General features: G+C 43.4%; 1 protein-coding gene across 1 annotated transcript; it reads left to right on the forward strand.

Moving 5' to 3' along the window:
* The first annotated feature begins 268 nt into the window (after positions 1 to 268).
* Positions 269 to 16366, forward strand: lpar1 (lysophosphatidic acid receptor 1). Its single transcript, XM_077019592.1, has 3 exons — positions 269 to 558; positions 6283 to 7034; positions 13901 to 16366. The coding sequence occupies exons 2-3, from the start codon at positions 6299 to 6301 to the stop codon at positions 14200 to 14202; spliced, it is 1038 nt and encodes a 345-aa protein (XP_076875707.1). The 5' UTR covers positions 269 to 558; positions 6283 to 6298; the 3' UTR covers positions 14203 to 16366.
* The last annotated feature ends 514 nt before the right edge of the window (positions 16367 to 16880 follow it).

Consider the following 16880-nt stretch of genomic DNA (forward strand, 5'->3'; position numbering starts at 1 on the left):
CTACATGACCTAAATTATACACAATACACATGAACACACACATACACACACTCATGCAAGTGATTCGTAATATATTTTAGCCCATTGCACATACTGACATATTGTAGTTAATTCTTGTTGAAAATGTAACCCTTGTTTTTAAAGCAATTTTCTGTTCAGTGTTTCTCATAAAAGACTTAATTCACTTTTCCCCCTTTTGTTCAGTACAATGTGTTTTTAATTATACACGCAGACTTTGTGTTTCTCTTTCTGTGTGCGTGTGCGCCTGTGTGTGTGTGTGACGTCACTCGTCCCGTAGAGTGGAGAGGCTCTTCACTGGTGTTCCACAGAGAAGCGACCGCTAAGTAGAATAACGGGAACGGAGAAAATCACTCTAGCAGCGTCTAATGCGCGTGTCCAGGTGGATGTAAGATGAATAAACAACACAATACAGGACTTTATAGCAGAAAACAACCCTTCCATCCCGGACAGGTTTTAGGAGACCGGCTTTGATTGTTTTTTTTGGGTGGGGGGTGTGTTGGGGCAAACTTTTGGAGTTATTAGCCTACTCTTCCAGCCGTAAGTAACCCGCTCTTTAGCTTTTACAAAGAGACTGTGTAGAAAATACGTCGTTTGGAATGAGTGTTTTTACAGTGAAAGATAACTGTCAGCTATCTTCAACTGTGGTCTCAAACTTTTTCACTTAAAGACATTTAGACTAGAAACGCCGACAGTGCTGCCTCGGACTAACCTGTGAGGTAGTGGGTTTACCTCCAGTAACGCGTGGCACAAACCAACGAGCAGAGGAGAAGGTACAGGAGGAAAGTTTTGGATTTACTCTCCTGAGTGGGAATCAGCCCCCGCTTTAGGTGTTTAACCTCAAATCACATTAGCCGGGAATATAGGGAGTCGTTTCAAAAATATTTTCCGAAGGGTTTTGTGCCACGCATGAGGTGTTGACACCAAAGTCACCGTTTGCTCGTCACGTTGTCCAAGTTCTAGTCGCAGGCTGCAACCCTGTGGTGATGTGCTGCAGTAGTGCGGCGTTAACGCGGCTCCTCAGTGCGGACACGCACAGCTCGGTAGTAGAGGAGCATATCTGCTGCTTTTGGCTGCACTCCAGTCTACACGCCTTAGAGGAGTTCAACTCACTCTGGGTGGAGGACTGAAATTCAAATAACACCGCGTTGATATTGTTTTAGCTGGAGTGCCTTTGTGTCGCATTTGCGTTTGTAGTTTTGCTTTACTTAAAGTATAATTTGTGATGCCGCAAATTAGTATGGAAATGATACAGAAAGCTCAACCTCTGCCTGTTTGTATTGCATTTAACTCTCCAGAAACGATTCCCTTTTAAAAATATTTCTGATTTAGATATGCGTCAACATTTAAGTTTCCATATTGCCAAACGGACGAAACAAACGCTACTTTCATTGGAGTTCATTTTCTTTGCTTTACAAGTGGGCGTGGACATAGGAGAAAAACTGACTTTTAATTTAGATACACTTAATGAGTAATCTATGGAAACACTGTGATTTCAGTTTTGCTTTCATGCACCAGTGGTTGGAGTTCACTAGAATTAAAGGAATACCATAAACTTTCTTGGACCTAGAATGCTTTAAAGTTTTTTTATAGAGTTAACTTATGGTAATTTCTCAATTATTTCATTGCCAACAAATCTACATAGGGAGAATGTAATAACAATTTTAATCATGCTGTGCTTTTATATATAAAAAGGCTTATGCCATATCTACTGGGGAAAGCTGAACTTGGCCAGAAGGTGGTCTGTTGCTAGCTGAAAAGGAAAATGAATACACACACACACACACACACACGCTTCTTTGTCACCTCGCGGGTCAGGTATGGGTGCAGATGTCCAACCCTTCCTGTTCTGTGTTATGTCTGCTGAATGGAAATATCAAACTTTGAAATGTGTTCAGTGCCCTTCAATTAAAAGGAGTGGCACTCTGTCTAAAAATATGTCCCGATGGGCCTGGCCAGGCAGTCGCGACCTGCCCCACTAAATGTCTTGTTCCATTGTGTGGCATGGTTGAGTTCCACCCGAGCAGTGCTTGTTCTGTGCCAGTGGGTTATAAATAAATAAGTCTACTGTGATGTGGCCCTATCACGCATATGGGAAGCTTCTAATAATCTCCAATACAGCTACCTGCTATGGTAGCACCAAACAGGAGATTTAATGTTGTGTGCTGCTGCCGTGTCATATTTAATTTTAGATAGCAAAGCCAGAGAAGCTCAGTCCATTTGCCACCCACCACAGTAGCATGGAACACAAAACACGTTGTTTTATATAAATGTATATGCAATATAGGTAACGTATATATTTGAATGTTTCAGGAATTATGTTCGCTATTCATAAAACCAAGTGACCCTCACAAAGGCTTATATCTGATCTTTACAAGAGCGTTTGCGGTTATTTTGGGTTAGTGATGGCAGCTTCTCCATTCCTTGGGCCACATGTGAAAGAAAGATGCAGCGTTCTGAAAACTGCTGGTGCACATGGACAACCCTTCACCCGTCAGGCAGATGTCAGTCAGTGGTTCTTCTATCCAAAGGGCCAACAAAATAGAAGTATGAATGCAAATAACTAGAATTGGGATGGGAATTGGCCGTTTTGATTGGTTCTGTAGGTCTTGCACAGGAGAACAACCCCTGTAGCGACGTAGCTGGAAAGGCTTTGGTCTGCTAAACATATGGATTTGTTTTACTCTTGGTTCCAACAAAGGTTTGCCTTAGATGCCTCATGTCACACTCAAGCTTCTCGTTTCACACCGGACACTTGGGTTCAAAGGTGTGACTTTTGATCGCCGTGTTCCCGCTTGCTTAAACCCTTAAGCTTACTGACAGCTCAGAAATACAAACCTATGGCAACAGATTACATTGCAGTCATAATGGTGTATGTGCAAAGTATAGTACTGTATACTACTGTTGCCTTTTTAGAGTTTGGTGTTAAAGGCTCTCGTGGTCTCTGTTATCGTACTGACATGACACAGATCTGTCTCTACAATGGAGACAAGCTCTCTAGGAGTCCGAGTGCTTTGTTGTACTCTCATGGACAACGATGGGGGACCATTGTCATACTGGTGAGCAGAATCCCATAACAGGACATTGGAAAGTGAGAGTGGCTGCCATGCACACTGATCATGCAGTGTGCTCTGTGAACTCTTGCTATGGAAAATGGAAAACGTCCATGGCTGTTTTGTGGAATTTGTTTCTGGGTGATGTGAGTTCTTGGGTTGGACTGGTGTGTTGCTCTTTGCCAGTGGCTGTGGTGCTTGGTGTTGCTTTGACTCTTGAATGGACAAACATGGCTTTTGTTTTCATTCAGTTCCTGTACCATCACTGTAAATTGGTAAACACCAGTAAACACTGGCAACCATCGTGCTTTTTGAAAGCTTTGGAGGAAGATAAGTGACTAGATGTGTACCTTATCTCAAAGATCTCACACATATATTTGTTCTAATTCGCTTTCTGGAGAAGTCAGTGAAGTGTTCCTAGCTAAGCATCATGGGGGCAGGACAGATGTGCTCCCTGGTTTCCCAGCCAAACACACAAGACTTGCATACATAGATGGGGGTCCTGATACTCAAACTCCGTGATCACACCTGTGTGGCTGGCTCTGATCCATGAGTACCAACGTTTTCTTCTCTTTAAACGAGTCAGAAGGTGAGAAGCCTTTTAAAGTCCTTCTTCCTCCCAAAACGCAAACGTTGTGCAATCAGCCAGTTGTCCCCATCTACTCGCACAACGCTTGACTTAGTGTGACAGATTTTTTTCATGACTCCGATTTTGGAGCGTCAATCTGCCAGAGACCCAGAATCTGGAAGGGTGCCTTGATGAATTGATGGAAACGTAATGGCATTTCTAATTGAGGGTGCTGTGCTATTTGGCTCCTCCATGCTTAGACAGAGCATCAGGTAAGACGTCACCAGCAAACCGTCTACTTTTAGACTATATTCAGAACATTCATGCCGGTAGATATTAACGGGAGGTTTGCTGTATCGTTACTTTTCAGATGAAAGATCAAATCGTAAGGCTTTGCTTTCTGGGGCATCAATGTGGCAAATATATTTTGCAGCTCATTTTGTCCTCAGTAGGGTGAATTTGTGTTCTGTGTTATCTGCACTTTATGTTGTTCCGAACGCAGAAGCAGAGGGTTGTCCGGTCCGTCTTCATGGGCTCTTGTGCTGATTCACATTGTTCACAACGTTGTGCTGATTCACATCGTTCACATTGTTGTGTTCTTAGCTAAGACACTTGGCGGCCAAGTGGACTGTCAGTTGGACCGGAGGGGAAAATGCACAAAAACAACCCCCCCCCCACACACACACACATGTGTCTTTGCATAGTGGTATTTATTTGTATAAAAAGAACATCCTTGTGGTGTATCCTCATCCCATATTGTATATGATGGATTTATCTAGATTATACACTTCAAGAAGTATGTTTGATCACCTTTAGGTGATTCATATGTCTAAGGGTAGAGCCATTTTAAACAATAGTAAAATCATATAATTACAATAAAGACTTTTAAATTCCCTTGTACTTTGGAAATTATTAATATTCTTTGTCCATAGTCAGAGGCCCCCAGAGCTGTAAGAAACTCCTCTCAAATTGCTAACAACTGTTCCAATAATACACTTAGTTAATGTAATGAATTAGACTTCCATTTGACGTGAAACTCACTAAAGTGCACAGGCCCACTGGGACAAAACACAAATGTGAACAGTTTGTTTATTGTAAAAGTCTGCTCTATTACCTTTTTACTGGATGAACACTGAACAATGCCTTCATTGTGTTCTCTGGACAGGCAGGGGTGGGAACACATCCAGGCCGGTTACTTGTCTTTTGCAACCTGACGGAGAGCCTCAGGTTGGACCTTGATGTTTTTCACCTTTGGATCACTTTCATCAATCTGTTCTTAGCTTGTGTGAAGCATGTGGGCTTCAGCTACGGAGACCAATGTTGCTTTACATAATGAGCATCTATTGAGAATCGACACAGAGAGCCAGCTATGACGATGTCAGCTGGTGAAGCTTTATTAGTGCATGTTACCCTGTGAAGAGCAGACAGCCTGAACCCATTTCAGATCCGAAAGCTGCATTTTATGTGGATATGACGTTCATTAAGCAGAAGTGGCTGTTTTTGTGACAGTGCCACAAGGCCATGGTGTTATCACACTGACGCTGCCGAGCTGTCTGCAATGTCCTCACTCGTCTCCTCATCCCGTGTGGATGGGAACGAAGCTGCGTTCTTCCAGAGAGCAATGAGGTGCAGGGTGGTCTCGTCGGCGCGATGGGGGCACGCTCATGTTCTCTCTCCCAGCACCCAGAGAAGGAAGTTTAGAGACGGCTACGCACAGTCCGTGTTTTGTTCAGCGCCGTAAGCTCGGTGAGATCACGGGCCTGAGGCTAGATGATAAGACACACACACACAATGCCAGGATCTGTCTCACTGGCACCATAGACAAGCGGCTTGGAATCGCACACAAAAGGCGTGGAAAGGTCATTCACTTTCGCCTGACATTTGAGTTCTAAACAGCTGATACCAGACAGCTGGGAGAGAAAAAAAAAACAAAACACCAGTGGTTTTTTTTCTTCTTTTTTTTCTTCAGAGAATAGCAAACCGTTTGACGGCTGTAATAATTTTGATGATCTTAAATTCACTGGATTAAGGGTGATGAATATAAAAAATGAGAAATCAGGAGCTGATGTTGCGTTGTAGTGTTTAGAAATGTTGTAGATGCTTTTGCATACATAAGGCATGTCAAATTCTCTTGCAGTAGCAATGACAACAGGTGATGACCACAAGTTGCTGGTCCGACATTTGAAGTGTAATAACTTCTGCTGTTTCAGCAGTTCTGCGGACAAATGTTGCCTCTCCATCATGCTAAATACATAAACCACAGTGATCACTCAGTTCCTGTGGTGCATAGTGAGGGTTTAATAATAGAGACACATTCTGCTCAGGGTTTAATGTGCTGCATGTATGTGACTATGTCCACTACGTTTACTGAAAATGCTGAAAATACTGAACACAGTATCACGGCCCAACGAAACACACTTGCTAAGTGATTAAAAACAACAGGATTCTATTCTTGTTTATCCCGTTGGTGTGAGTTTCCATTACAGACACTTCTCTTTCCTACAAAAAACTCACTTTAGAACCAAGATCTGATCAAAATGTCTATTTTTCACAATTCTAATTTGTTGAGGAAGTCGTAGCAACACCACCACAAAACTATAGCATTTCTCTGATGTCACTTACTTTTGTTTTTTCCCGCCCCAGAATTACACCGTATAAGATGGAAGAACAATGCTACTACAATGAAACCATCGCCTTCTTTTACAATCAAAGCGGGAAGTTCCTGGCCACTGAGTGGAATACAGTCAGCAAGCTTGTGATGGGCCTTGGGATTACAGTATGTATCTTCATCATGCTGGCCAACCTGCTGGTGATGGTGGCCATCTACATCAACCGCCGTTTCCATTTCCCCATCTACTACCTGATGGCCAACCTGGCCGCCGCGGACTTCTTCGCCGGTCTGGCGTATTTCTACTTGATGTTCAACACGGGGCCGAACACGCGACGGCTGACGGTGAGCACGTGGCTACTACGCCAGGGCCTCATCGATACCAGCCTGACCGCCTCCGTGGCCAACCTGCTGGCCATCGCCATCGAGCGCCACATCACGGTCTTCCGCATGCAGCTGCACACGCGTATGAGCAACCGGCGCGTTGTGGTGGTAATTGTGATCATCTGGACCATGTCCATCGTGATGGGCGCCATCCCCAGCGTGGGCTGGAACTGCATCTGCGCCATCAGGAGCTGCTCCAGCATGGCGCCCCTGTACAGCAACTCGTACCTCGTCTTCTGGGCTGTCTTCAACCTGGTGACCTTCGTGGTCATGGTGGTCCTGTACGCTCACATATTCATGTACGTGCGGCAGCGCACGATGAGGATGTCGAGACACAGCTCGGGACAGCGGAGGAACAGGGATACCATGATGAGCTTGCTGAAGACGGTGGTGATCGTCCTGGGTGAGTTCTGACCTTCGAGTTGGGGCATGATCAGAAACCGCCTTTGAATGTTGTCAGTTGGGAAGGTTGTTCCGAGAGGCAACTATGGGCTGATTATGTTGAGATATTCAGATTCTTTATTGTCATGCAGACCTTTCTGGTATACATATAAAACTTAAATAAACAACAAATAAGGAAAAAAGAAATGTACAAAATACAGATGGAAGAATATAGGCGTAAGTTATTAGGTGTTATTAAGTTATTAGTGTCAAATATTGTAAACATATAAAATTTTAAACGTTATATAAAAACGTTTTTGCCCTCTGTTCGGTATTTACTTAGATGACTAATACAGACATTTCATTGCACATAGTATATGGAAATTCATTCCAGACCCATTTATCAACCTTTTTTTTTTTTATGAAGACACTGTTGCATGCCTAAGTCCATTAACATAGCCATGATACAATTTCTAGCAGATGTTTAATGTGGCAAAAAATGATGAGAACTTTCAAAAAGTTAAGTTCTCTTGACCAGAAAATGAGATCCCACTAGTCACTGGTCACAAAAAAATGTGATCCACTTCCTGTTGCACCTTTAACAAAGGCCACTGTTCATGACCCTGCCAAGAATAACAGCTTTATGGGATCAAGACAGTACTGTATTTTTATTTTTATTTTTTTTATTGCGTTGATGTCACATTGTCGTAGAGCTCGTCCTTGGGGCCTACTTATCAACCCTGGTAGCTGTTCTCACAGTACATTATGCTCAGACTTCCAAGTGTTCCCTTCCAGCACAAGGAGGGGTCCTGAGGAGCAGAGAGCCTTTGGCTGCGTTTAACACAGATAGCCGAGCAGTGCAACCAGCATATCGTTTTTTTTTTTTTTTTTTTTTTGAATGCCATTTCTGTTCACTTCAAGTGAGGCATTTATGCGCGCAAAGCAGTTACCTAGATAGCCAGGGCTGGCAAACAGAACCCTTATCCTGTAGCTCTGCTGTGCCAGCTCTCGGGTGCTCCGAACAATGCCGGTGTTGAGGGCTCTACAGCGGAGGGCCTGTCGCTGTGGCCCTGTCGCCGCTTACAGTGTTTGCCTTGCATTGCGTCAGCGTCACGCCTGGCCCGTTCCTGAAGTGAAAGCAGGGCGAGAGAAAGGACAGAGCTGGGTCCCGGAGCGCCACGGCCGGCAGGAAACAGTGCTGCTGTTGTTCGGCCAGCCCGGGATGGACGGGAGGCTCTGGAGAAGGAGGCGAGTGGTGAATCGGGCTGGGCAGAACCAGACACAGTCCTGGGGCGGCGCTTCCGCTGCGCTGATAAGAGAGCGCGAATGTTGCTAGACTCAGCCTTTGTCTGCAAGTGTGTGAGTGAGGCCTGTCAGGATTTAAAGCCTGCCTCCCAAAACAGAGGCAGACATGAGATGGACGTTGGACTGGTGGTCATACTTTGCTCAATTCTACAGTCACTGCAGTTTATCACTGTATTCTGATGGCTTCAAATTCTGATTCTGATCTGTCAGTGGAATAGGTGGATTTTTTCTATCAAACAAGCATTGATTCATAGATAGAGAGATAGAGAGCTTGTGATATCAGTATATATCATTAACAGTATTAGATCACTTTGCCAGAACTGGCTCAGTGAAGTATAGGTTATTATTTCACATACAGTATAGTGTGTGTTTATGATATTATCTTAAGGTCCTTTTTTATACTAAAGAGAAGATAACAGTGTCCTGACATTTAAAGGAAATCTGTAGCAAAAATCTTCATTTAAACACAGGGTGCTAACTTCAAGTGTAAGGGCGTACTCACACTAGGCTCTGTGATCCGGGCCCGGGCACGGTTGCCTGCCGAAGCACGGTTCGTTTGGCTAGTGTGAGCGCTCCAACCGTGCCCGGGCCCGGATCAGTTAACCGTGCTCGGGCCCGCTTTGAAGAGGTGGGCCAGGGCACGATTCATGTGGACTCGGGTTCGCTTCTAGTGTGAGCGCTATCCGTGCCCGGGCCCGCTTGGTGCCTCGTCTGATTGGTTCATTTCGCTGGAACTCAAACATGACATCAGTGATGCGACGCTCACGTTAAACAGTCATAGCGGCAAAGCGATTAGCAGACAATCGTTGTGTTAAATTATCGATAAATCTGTGCTTGCACCGTGTTTCTGCACTCCCAAAACGACTCCAAAAATACAATAAAAAGAGAATCGTGAACTCTATAGTGTTGTGCGAGCGCGCTTTTTTCCAAATAAAGCGGCGTTGTGATGACGTAAGCGTGCTCGGGCCGGGTTGATAAAGACAGTGTGAGTGCAGGCCAGCGGGGGAGTGGGGAGGGGGGATAACCGGGCCCCAGCACGGATCCAGCAAACCGTGCCTAGTGTGAGTACGCCCTAAGAATGTCAAATGCTGATGTTTTTCCTCTATTGGTTAGTGCTAATGCCCCAGACTCACGACACCCGTCTGTGTGACCCGTCACGGTCCACAGCGTCCTGTCGACGTGACCCAGTTTACAGCATTAATCAGTCATTTTGGAGGAACGTGTGCAAGTTCTCAATAATCTCACCAAGCATTCACCCCTCTGGATGTTCATTCAGGTTCTTGTCAGACAGGATGCCAAGATGGGACAAACCCACGCAGATAACACAAAATCTCTGCGGTATAAATTAGGTTCCTTTTCCGTGATCAGGTTTTATGTTCAGTTCCTTCTTTTCTGCTTGCGTTAGGTGAGTTCATAGAGGTACATGTACTATCGTGCTCTTGGTTATATAGGATAAGGGACGCTGTTGAAGGCCAACTTGAAGTGAAGAAAGCAACTTTTCAGCAAAAACTGTCTTTCTAAGTCACACATTCGCTACACAGATGAAAAGGCAGGTTCCAACTCTCTAGAGGCCGTACAGGGGTTATTCCAGCTCACAGGAGGCTGCAGAAGGGTTATTCCTGATTCCCCCAGGGAAGCTCTATCACAGTTGGAAAAGAACAGGGCTCTTAGACTATCTGTATCAAGCTTCATAAATAGCACAGCCAGTGGGTATGAAGGCCAGTCCACCGTCTGGAGTCTTCAGACTGATGTCATAACTTGATGCTGACACTCCAGTGTTCCCTTTTAAATGCTGGGATATGTAGGCTGAAACCTACATTAAAGCGTCATTCCAGTCTTCACCACTCAAAGTACTCATAACAACTGACGTGCATGTGAAGCGTTAGTGATGGTTTATGCACTGCACAACATAATGAATAGATCTTAATTTTTGTAGTAGCTAGATCAAGGACACATTTATTTAAATGCACCAGTTCCATTAGACAAATTGTGAACAGTTTCATCAGCAAAGATTCCAATCTGTGGTGTGCATTGAATGAAATGGTACTACCACTATCCTGCATCTGAGGCCAATGCTTCAGAATGACTCAGAAGAGTGACATTATGATCTTACAGATACGCCCTGTGTCTTTATAGCATGTTTACTCTCCAATAACCATTTTGAGAGAAAAGGGCCTATTTGCTACACTAGTCCTGTCCACCTGTGGCCAGTGGAGCAAAATCTTAGAGGAGAGGCCATTTGCATTGCGATCACACAGTCCAACCCTTCATGTGTTAGTATTTTATAGTGAAATGTGGCCTTGACTCCAACACATGGGGTGAGAAGGACGTTGATTGGGCGGTTCAGATCAAATGTACGTCCTCTAGCCAAAGCATTGAATCTTAAGCCTGTGTGAAGGCTCACAAAACATGTGATAATCATTTCCACAGGTACTGGCATCTCAGTAAGGTTCCACTGACCACACACACGCGCGCGCGCGCACACACACACGCACACGCACACCTCCCTCATATCTATCTGCAACCACAAACATAAAAAAATGCAGCTTCATGCTCTCTGTTAGCAACAGGAAGTGCACCTAGTTCTAGAAAAGCTCTGATGTGCTGAATTGGAAGGTTTTTTTGTTGACAGAGGCTTTGTGATGTATGGGTGTAGTTTACTGTAGTTTATTATTATTATTATAAGCTACACCAAAACCACCATGATGAGTATCACATTATTTGCTGCCTGGCCTTACAAAAAGCCATTAGAGCATCACACATCTGTTAGATCTGCTACTGCTTCCCCATTCACATACAGTTTTAATTTAGAAAAGCCAAATAAGTTCCTGTGAAAGGTCATTCTGTGGCACCTTCACATGTGTCTTGGTGTCGACAAAAAAAAGAAGGAAAACCATTCTCTTTTATAATCTCAGAATGTGGGAACGTTTTTTGCAGAACACACTGCTTCTCTGTGAAGCAAGGTGAATATGTCGAGCTTTTCATTAGAACACAGAACATTGCTCATGTCTGTCATGGACCATGACAGATTATTACTTGGCCCATGAAAGGGCTGGAATCCACCAACACCACAGCCGAATGTCGTTCCCGGAGGTAGCAACAATTTTTAGTCTGTATTAGAACAGTCAAGTCATTGTGCCAAATTGTGTTAATACACCTTGACGGAAGCGATGAATTGAAATCTTGCTTGGAGTCAATGCAAGGCTTTGAGAAGCTGCCAATTTAAATACTTTCTCAGCTTGAAAGTGGAAGAGACCATCTGGAAAGGGCAGGGGTGCTTGAATGAAGCTAAAAAGCCTGGTTCATTCTGCAAGCAATGTGTAAAGATGCATATTTCAGCATTATGACTTTAGGGTTGATCAACTATGTCACTTTCATAAGTGAAAAGTTCAACTGAGGTTTCATTTTAAGGAACCTGTTACCATTGTCTGTGAAATTCACAGACAGATGACTGAAAAAGTCTAGAGAGAAAGCTATGGGAAAGAAATATCACTATCATTAATCAGCAGGTTTAACTTGTGTCTTTGGAGTTTTCTTTTATGAGCAACTGTCACGGTACGGATGCCCCCTGTTGGCTGCCTCCATCAGCAGTGGCAGTATTTCATGTTGTCCTGTTGCTGTGACGTTGTGTTTGTCCCTCATGTGGGTGTGGCTCATGGGGGAACCTGACACCTGAGGGTCGTTTGTCTATGTCTTTGACTGCTGGTTATTGTATCCTTTATTTGGATTATGTCATGGGTTTTGTGTTGGTGCACTTTATTAATTAAATCCTCAGTTTTCCCTGAGACTCTTCCTTCTTTTTTTGCACTCCCTCACCCGTCACAGTAATCAGTGAACCTCTGTTCTGTCGTCAAGCCCCAGATGTTGTTTCTCCTTGATTTACACTCTCAAATGTGCTCAGAGTAATTCAGTTCAATATAAAGTGAGATATTCAGCCAGTTCGTTCAAAAGCAGTCTGTACTAGACCAGTTAGTGTTTCCTGACATCAGCATTCAAGGTATAACCTCAAAATCAAAAGCTGATTTTAAAATGCGCACTAAGCCACACTGCTAGAATGTAGAACATCTGTGACCATGACAAATGCACATTACCAGTTCTGGCTGACATATTAGCGCTGTCAGATGTTAATAGGTACTCATTTGATAAGCATGGCCGTCTTAATTATTCACTTATACACTGCATTAACACAGTGGTATAATCTGTGAATGATCATTCGGTGCATTAGCTTTCAACTAGTGTTCGACTGCTATTTTTGCCTTTACAGCAAAGCAAATTAAGGCAACTGCTCTTTTCATGATTCTTTCATTCGCAATCATTTGTACTTTGCAATTTCTCCTCACTTGTCTTTTTTTTATATCTGGCTTCTAGTGTTTCAGAGGTTTCTTAACACTTTTTTTTTTTTCTAGTTTCAAGTTCAGTTCATATTCTGTTTCCATAAGGGTGCACAATGGTGACTCCATTCTGCCATTATCTCACAATATATTGTCTTTATCTGATGATTTAGTGCGAACATGGATGAAATTACATGTACACTGTGGGAAGGCCTTCAGTTGAAGGGCCCCCCAGGAGGGGACTGTAAATAAAAAAAACAATAAAAAATTTAAACAGGGCCTCCACCCTGCCTCTTGTGATGTGGCCCCAGAATTTATCCCTGTGCTAGTGGTTGTGTAGCATCAGTGCATCTGTGTACATGTTTACTCTTTAATATTTTTGCATTTTTTGTTAATTCCTTCCATGATCGCACTAAATGTCGCACGCAGTCCAAGAGAAATGCAGTGCAGGAGAGTGCAGGATCCATAGTGAAGGAAATGAAAACACCCAGAAGCACCTAGGAGTGACGTCCAGCCATGCTCCCCGCCCTGCAGACTGTACAGGAAGAGCGAGTCACATGTCCGTGTGGTGCTGTATCCGGCTGGTCGGAGTTTATCTAACTCCTGAGAGTCTGTACATAGCTTTCAAGTGATGTAAAGCTTGAAGAAGCAGCTGTGTTCGCTAGCAGAGAAGCAGACGCCTGCAAACACCACTCTCTCTCTTGCAAAATAACATCTGCGGCCCAAATATTTATCTGTTTTCCACACAAGCACTGAGAAACGACTGTTGGAGAATGGAAAAAAAAAAGATTGTGCGTCATCGGTTTGTTGGGCCTTTGCTAAGATTATACCGATGAACATGTGACGATTCCGAAGTGAGACTTCATGCTGCATGTGCTTAAGTATTCCCAGAGACTCCCAGAGACCCTGCCATGCCCGTCTTCCTGACATGTTAAGAATATCTTGAGGAATAGCCCAATAACATTAGTATTTCAGCATAAGGGTGGTGACATGGCACAAGGAAAATGTCCCTGCAGGGCTGACCGTCCGCTTGTAGTAGACATGAAATCCTGAGCAAGGCCAAATGATGCAATTGTGAAGGTCACATTTGCCTGATTAATAACTTCTTTAAATGGATACTGCCAGTAAATCTTCCTGGGACTGCAAGAACTTAAGTGATGACACAATGTCGTTGGCTGAGTTCTGTCACTGTTTTGCACAGACTGCCAGTGCAATGCTGATTACAGTCCTCTGTTCTTTCTCTCTTCTCTAGGAGCGTTCATCGTGTGCTGGACTCCTGGATTAGTTCTCCTGCTGCTGGACGTCTTCTGTCCCAGCTGTGACGTGCTGGTCTATGAGAAGTTCTTCCTCCTCTTGGCGGAGTTCAACTCGGCCATGAACCCCATCATATACTCCTACCGGGACAAGGAGATGAGCGTCACCTTCCGACAGATCCTGTGCTGCCAACGCCAGGAGAACGTTAACGGCACGGCCGAGGGTTCGGACCGCTCCGCCTCCTCTTTCAACCACACGGTCCTGAACTCGCCGCACAATAACGACCACTCGGTGGTCTGACGGCCGGGTGCAGACGCAGCCGGTGCTGTCAGGATCAAACCTAGGCTGGGCTGAAGAGCCTCCCGCCCAGCGGTAGAGCTGCACAGGGGACGTCTGCATCAGTGGTGACGTCATCTGGAGGGGTTGGGGATGGTTTAGTTTATTTAGGTTTTATACACATGAATTGATGATGCTATATATTTAAGCCGAACCATATGAGTTTTGACAGTTCAACAAGCATGATCATTGCATTGGCAATGTCAGGAGAAGTCCTAATTAAAAACCCTAATTAGTCATTTTTGGGTCATCTATTCCAAGTCATGAAGTTATAGATTTTGGGAGTATCAGGTTTAATTCATAGCAGGACTCAGCCACGGAAATAATTACATTCACATTTTTTGCTTAAGCTTTTGTGCTGAGGAGATAAGGAGTGAACTCCAGGGAGCTCGGAGGAGAAGCGTCCGTTTGCTCTCCAGTAATGGATGAAGAACATGTGGTTTGTACCTTATTGGCTTTGTGACATTCCTTACTTTGCACTGCGGTTTCTTCCTGTGCTTTTACACATTGGTAATCCATTGGTGTATTAACACTAATTCAGTGTATTAAACATGTTAACGTGTGTGCCAAGACGAGGTCCATCCAGTCTGTGCTTCAGTTACTTGATTCACTTGGAGATTGTGTAGCTTCATGAGGTGACGAGGTTGTGTAGCTTCATGAGTTCCTCTTGGGCATTTTGTCCCAGCATACCAAAATAGTATCAATAAGTCTCCTTCTGGTCTTTGATGTGACACTGGTAATGGAGTTGTAAGAAACAAAGTGGCTTATTATGTGGAATCTTTGTCAGTATCTGCCAGCTCTAATCCAAGTTTCTTTCCACTTTCTGTCTTTGTCTCTGTCTGTCTGTCTCAGTGGGGTCCAGCATGAACAAGGACCACTTACACATATGAGCCATTTCATTTTTCAGGGAGTCCAGATTGTGGATTATCAGGATTAGGCTACTAGCACCCTGTTAAAGACCCTTTCTGCATGTTCTGTAGAAAATATTTTGGATTTCAGGTTTCGCTGATGAATGGATGACGTTTTGCTAATAGACATAACACAGAACCTATATATTCAGAAAGCTTGTAATAACAGTATGGCTAGTGGCTATGAGACAGAGTAGGTTACAGATCATATGCAAGTCGTGTCTAGGGTCATCATTTGATATTGTATATGTTCAGTATTCATGGCAGACGTACAATTCTCTTTGTGCCATAGCCATGAGCTCCATGAAATGTAATTATGTTGGAAGACAACATAAATGCATCTTGTGACTAAGACATGAGAGAAATTAAATTATCATTGTAGGTTGGTCTGTTCTTCCTATGTGAGTTTATGTATGTATGTATATAATATATGTATATATTCAATGTTAGTTAAAAAGGGAATGTTTATTTTTACGTGTTTGTTTTTTCCAGTTGTACCCTACGTAACACGTCTAAGTTAATTTTAAGTGTTTAACCTTGGTGCCAAACATATTCAGTATTCCTTTTCTTAATCTGAAGTTCTGTTCTAAATCAATAACTAATCCATGGCAAGTGGAAGTTCTGCTGAACAGTATCAATTGCAATAGTAGATACTAACATTGTTTTAAGTGTAACATGACAGAAAAAATCTTGTCTTACTGAAACTTTATGGGTCACTATTTTTTTTATCCTTTGTGGCAGGTTAACCTATGCAGTTTAACTGGCAAATAGCTTAGGAACATCCAGCAGCTTATTGGACCATTTTTTTCCTAGCAGCTGATTGGACCATTTATTTCCTAGCAGCTGATTGGTCTTTCACTGCTGTTGTTCCTGACCCTCTGCACTACTGTCGCATGGACTGTCCTTACATAGACCTACATAGACACAGCTTGTAAGGCAGATGGAGGATTGTGTAGGTTTTCTTCCCTTTGACCTTTGATTTGACTAAAAGCATATACTGTTCCTATTGTTTATTTTCTGAGATCCTGCTCTCAATCACAGACATAATTAATTGTGTTGTTTTACCTTGCTCAAGCCAAATGGTTTCTGTATGGTAACATTCATTTAACGGTATAATTCACACAGCAGATCTTCTTAAAATAAACTTATATGGTATCAGACAAATGATCATGTTTTTTCACTGTATGGAACACTGATATAAAAGACAATTTTGAAGTGTTTGTATGAGTTATTAATTAGTATAATCTATATCTTAATGCTGTAAATACTATTAATATCTGGCCTTTCCCACCAGATCTGCAGAAAAGTAGTCTTAATTACCTTTTCATGTCACACCATCGATATCATACTTTAGATGACATATTTAGACTACATGTCCAGTTTATTTCCCAGGAGAGGGACTGTGGCAATGAAAACAGTTTTCCAGTTTTCCTCCAGGCTGACAGGAAGTTCCTGTGTCCAGAGCGGACACTGGCTGACGAGTGAGTGACTTTTCCAAGAGATCCACCAATATAAAAAAAATAATGAAATCTGGTGTCATCCAAGGTTTTTGTTCTATAGGGAACATGTTTCACTTTTTTTTGGAAACAATCATAAAATATGTGGCTCGGGAGCGCAGTGCCTATGAGACAATCTGAGAACAACTGGACAACACAGCACCTGCTGGACATGGCTTGTCCCTAACTGGACAACACAGGCCCTGCAGGACATGACCTGTCCCTAACCCGCGGCAGC

This window comes from Brachyhypopomus gauderio, chromosome 10 (assembly GCF_052324685.1).
Source record: "Brachyhypopomus gauderio isolate BG-103 chromosome 10, BGAUD_0.2, whole genome shotgun sequence".
Taxonomy (NCBI): Eukaryota; Metazoa; Chordata; class Actinopteri; order Gymnotiformes; family Hypopomidae; genus Brachyhypopomus; species Brachyhypopomus gauderio.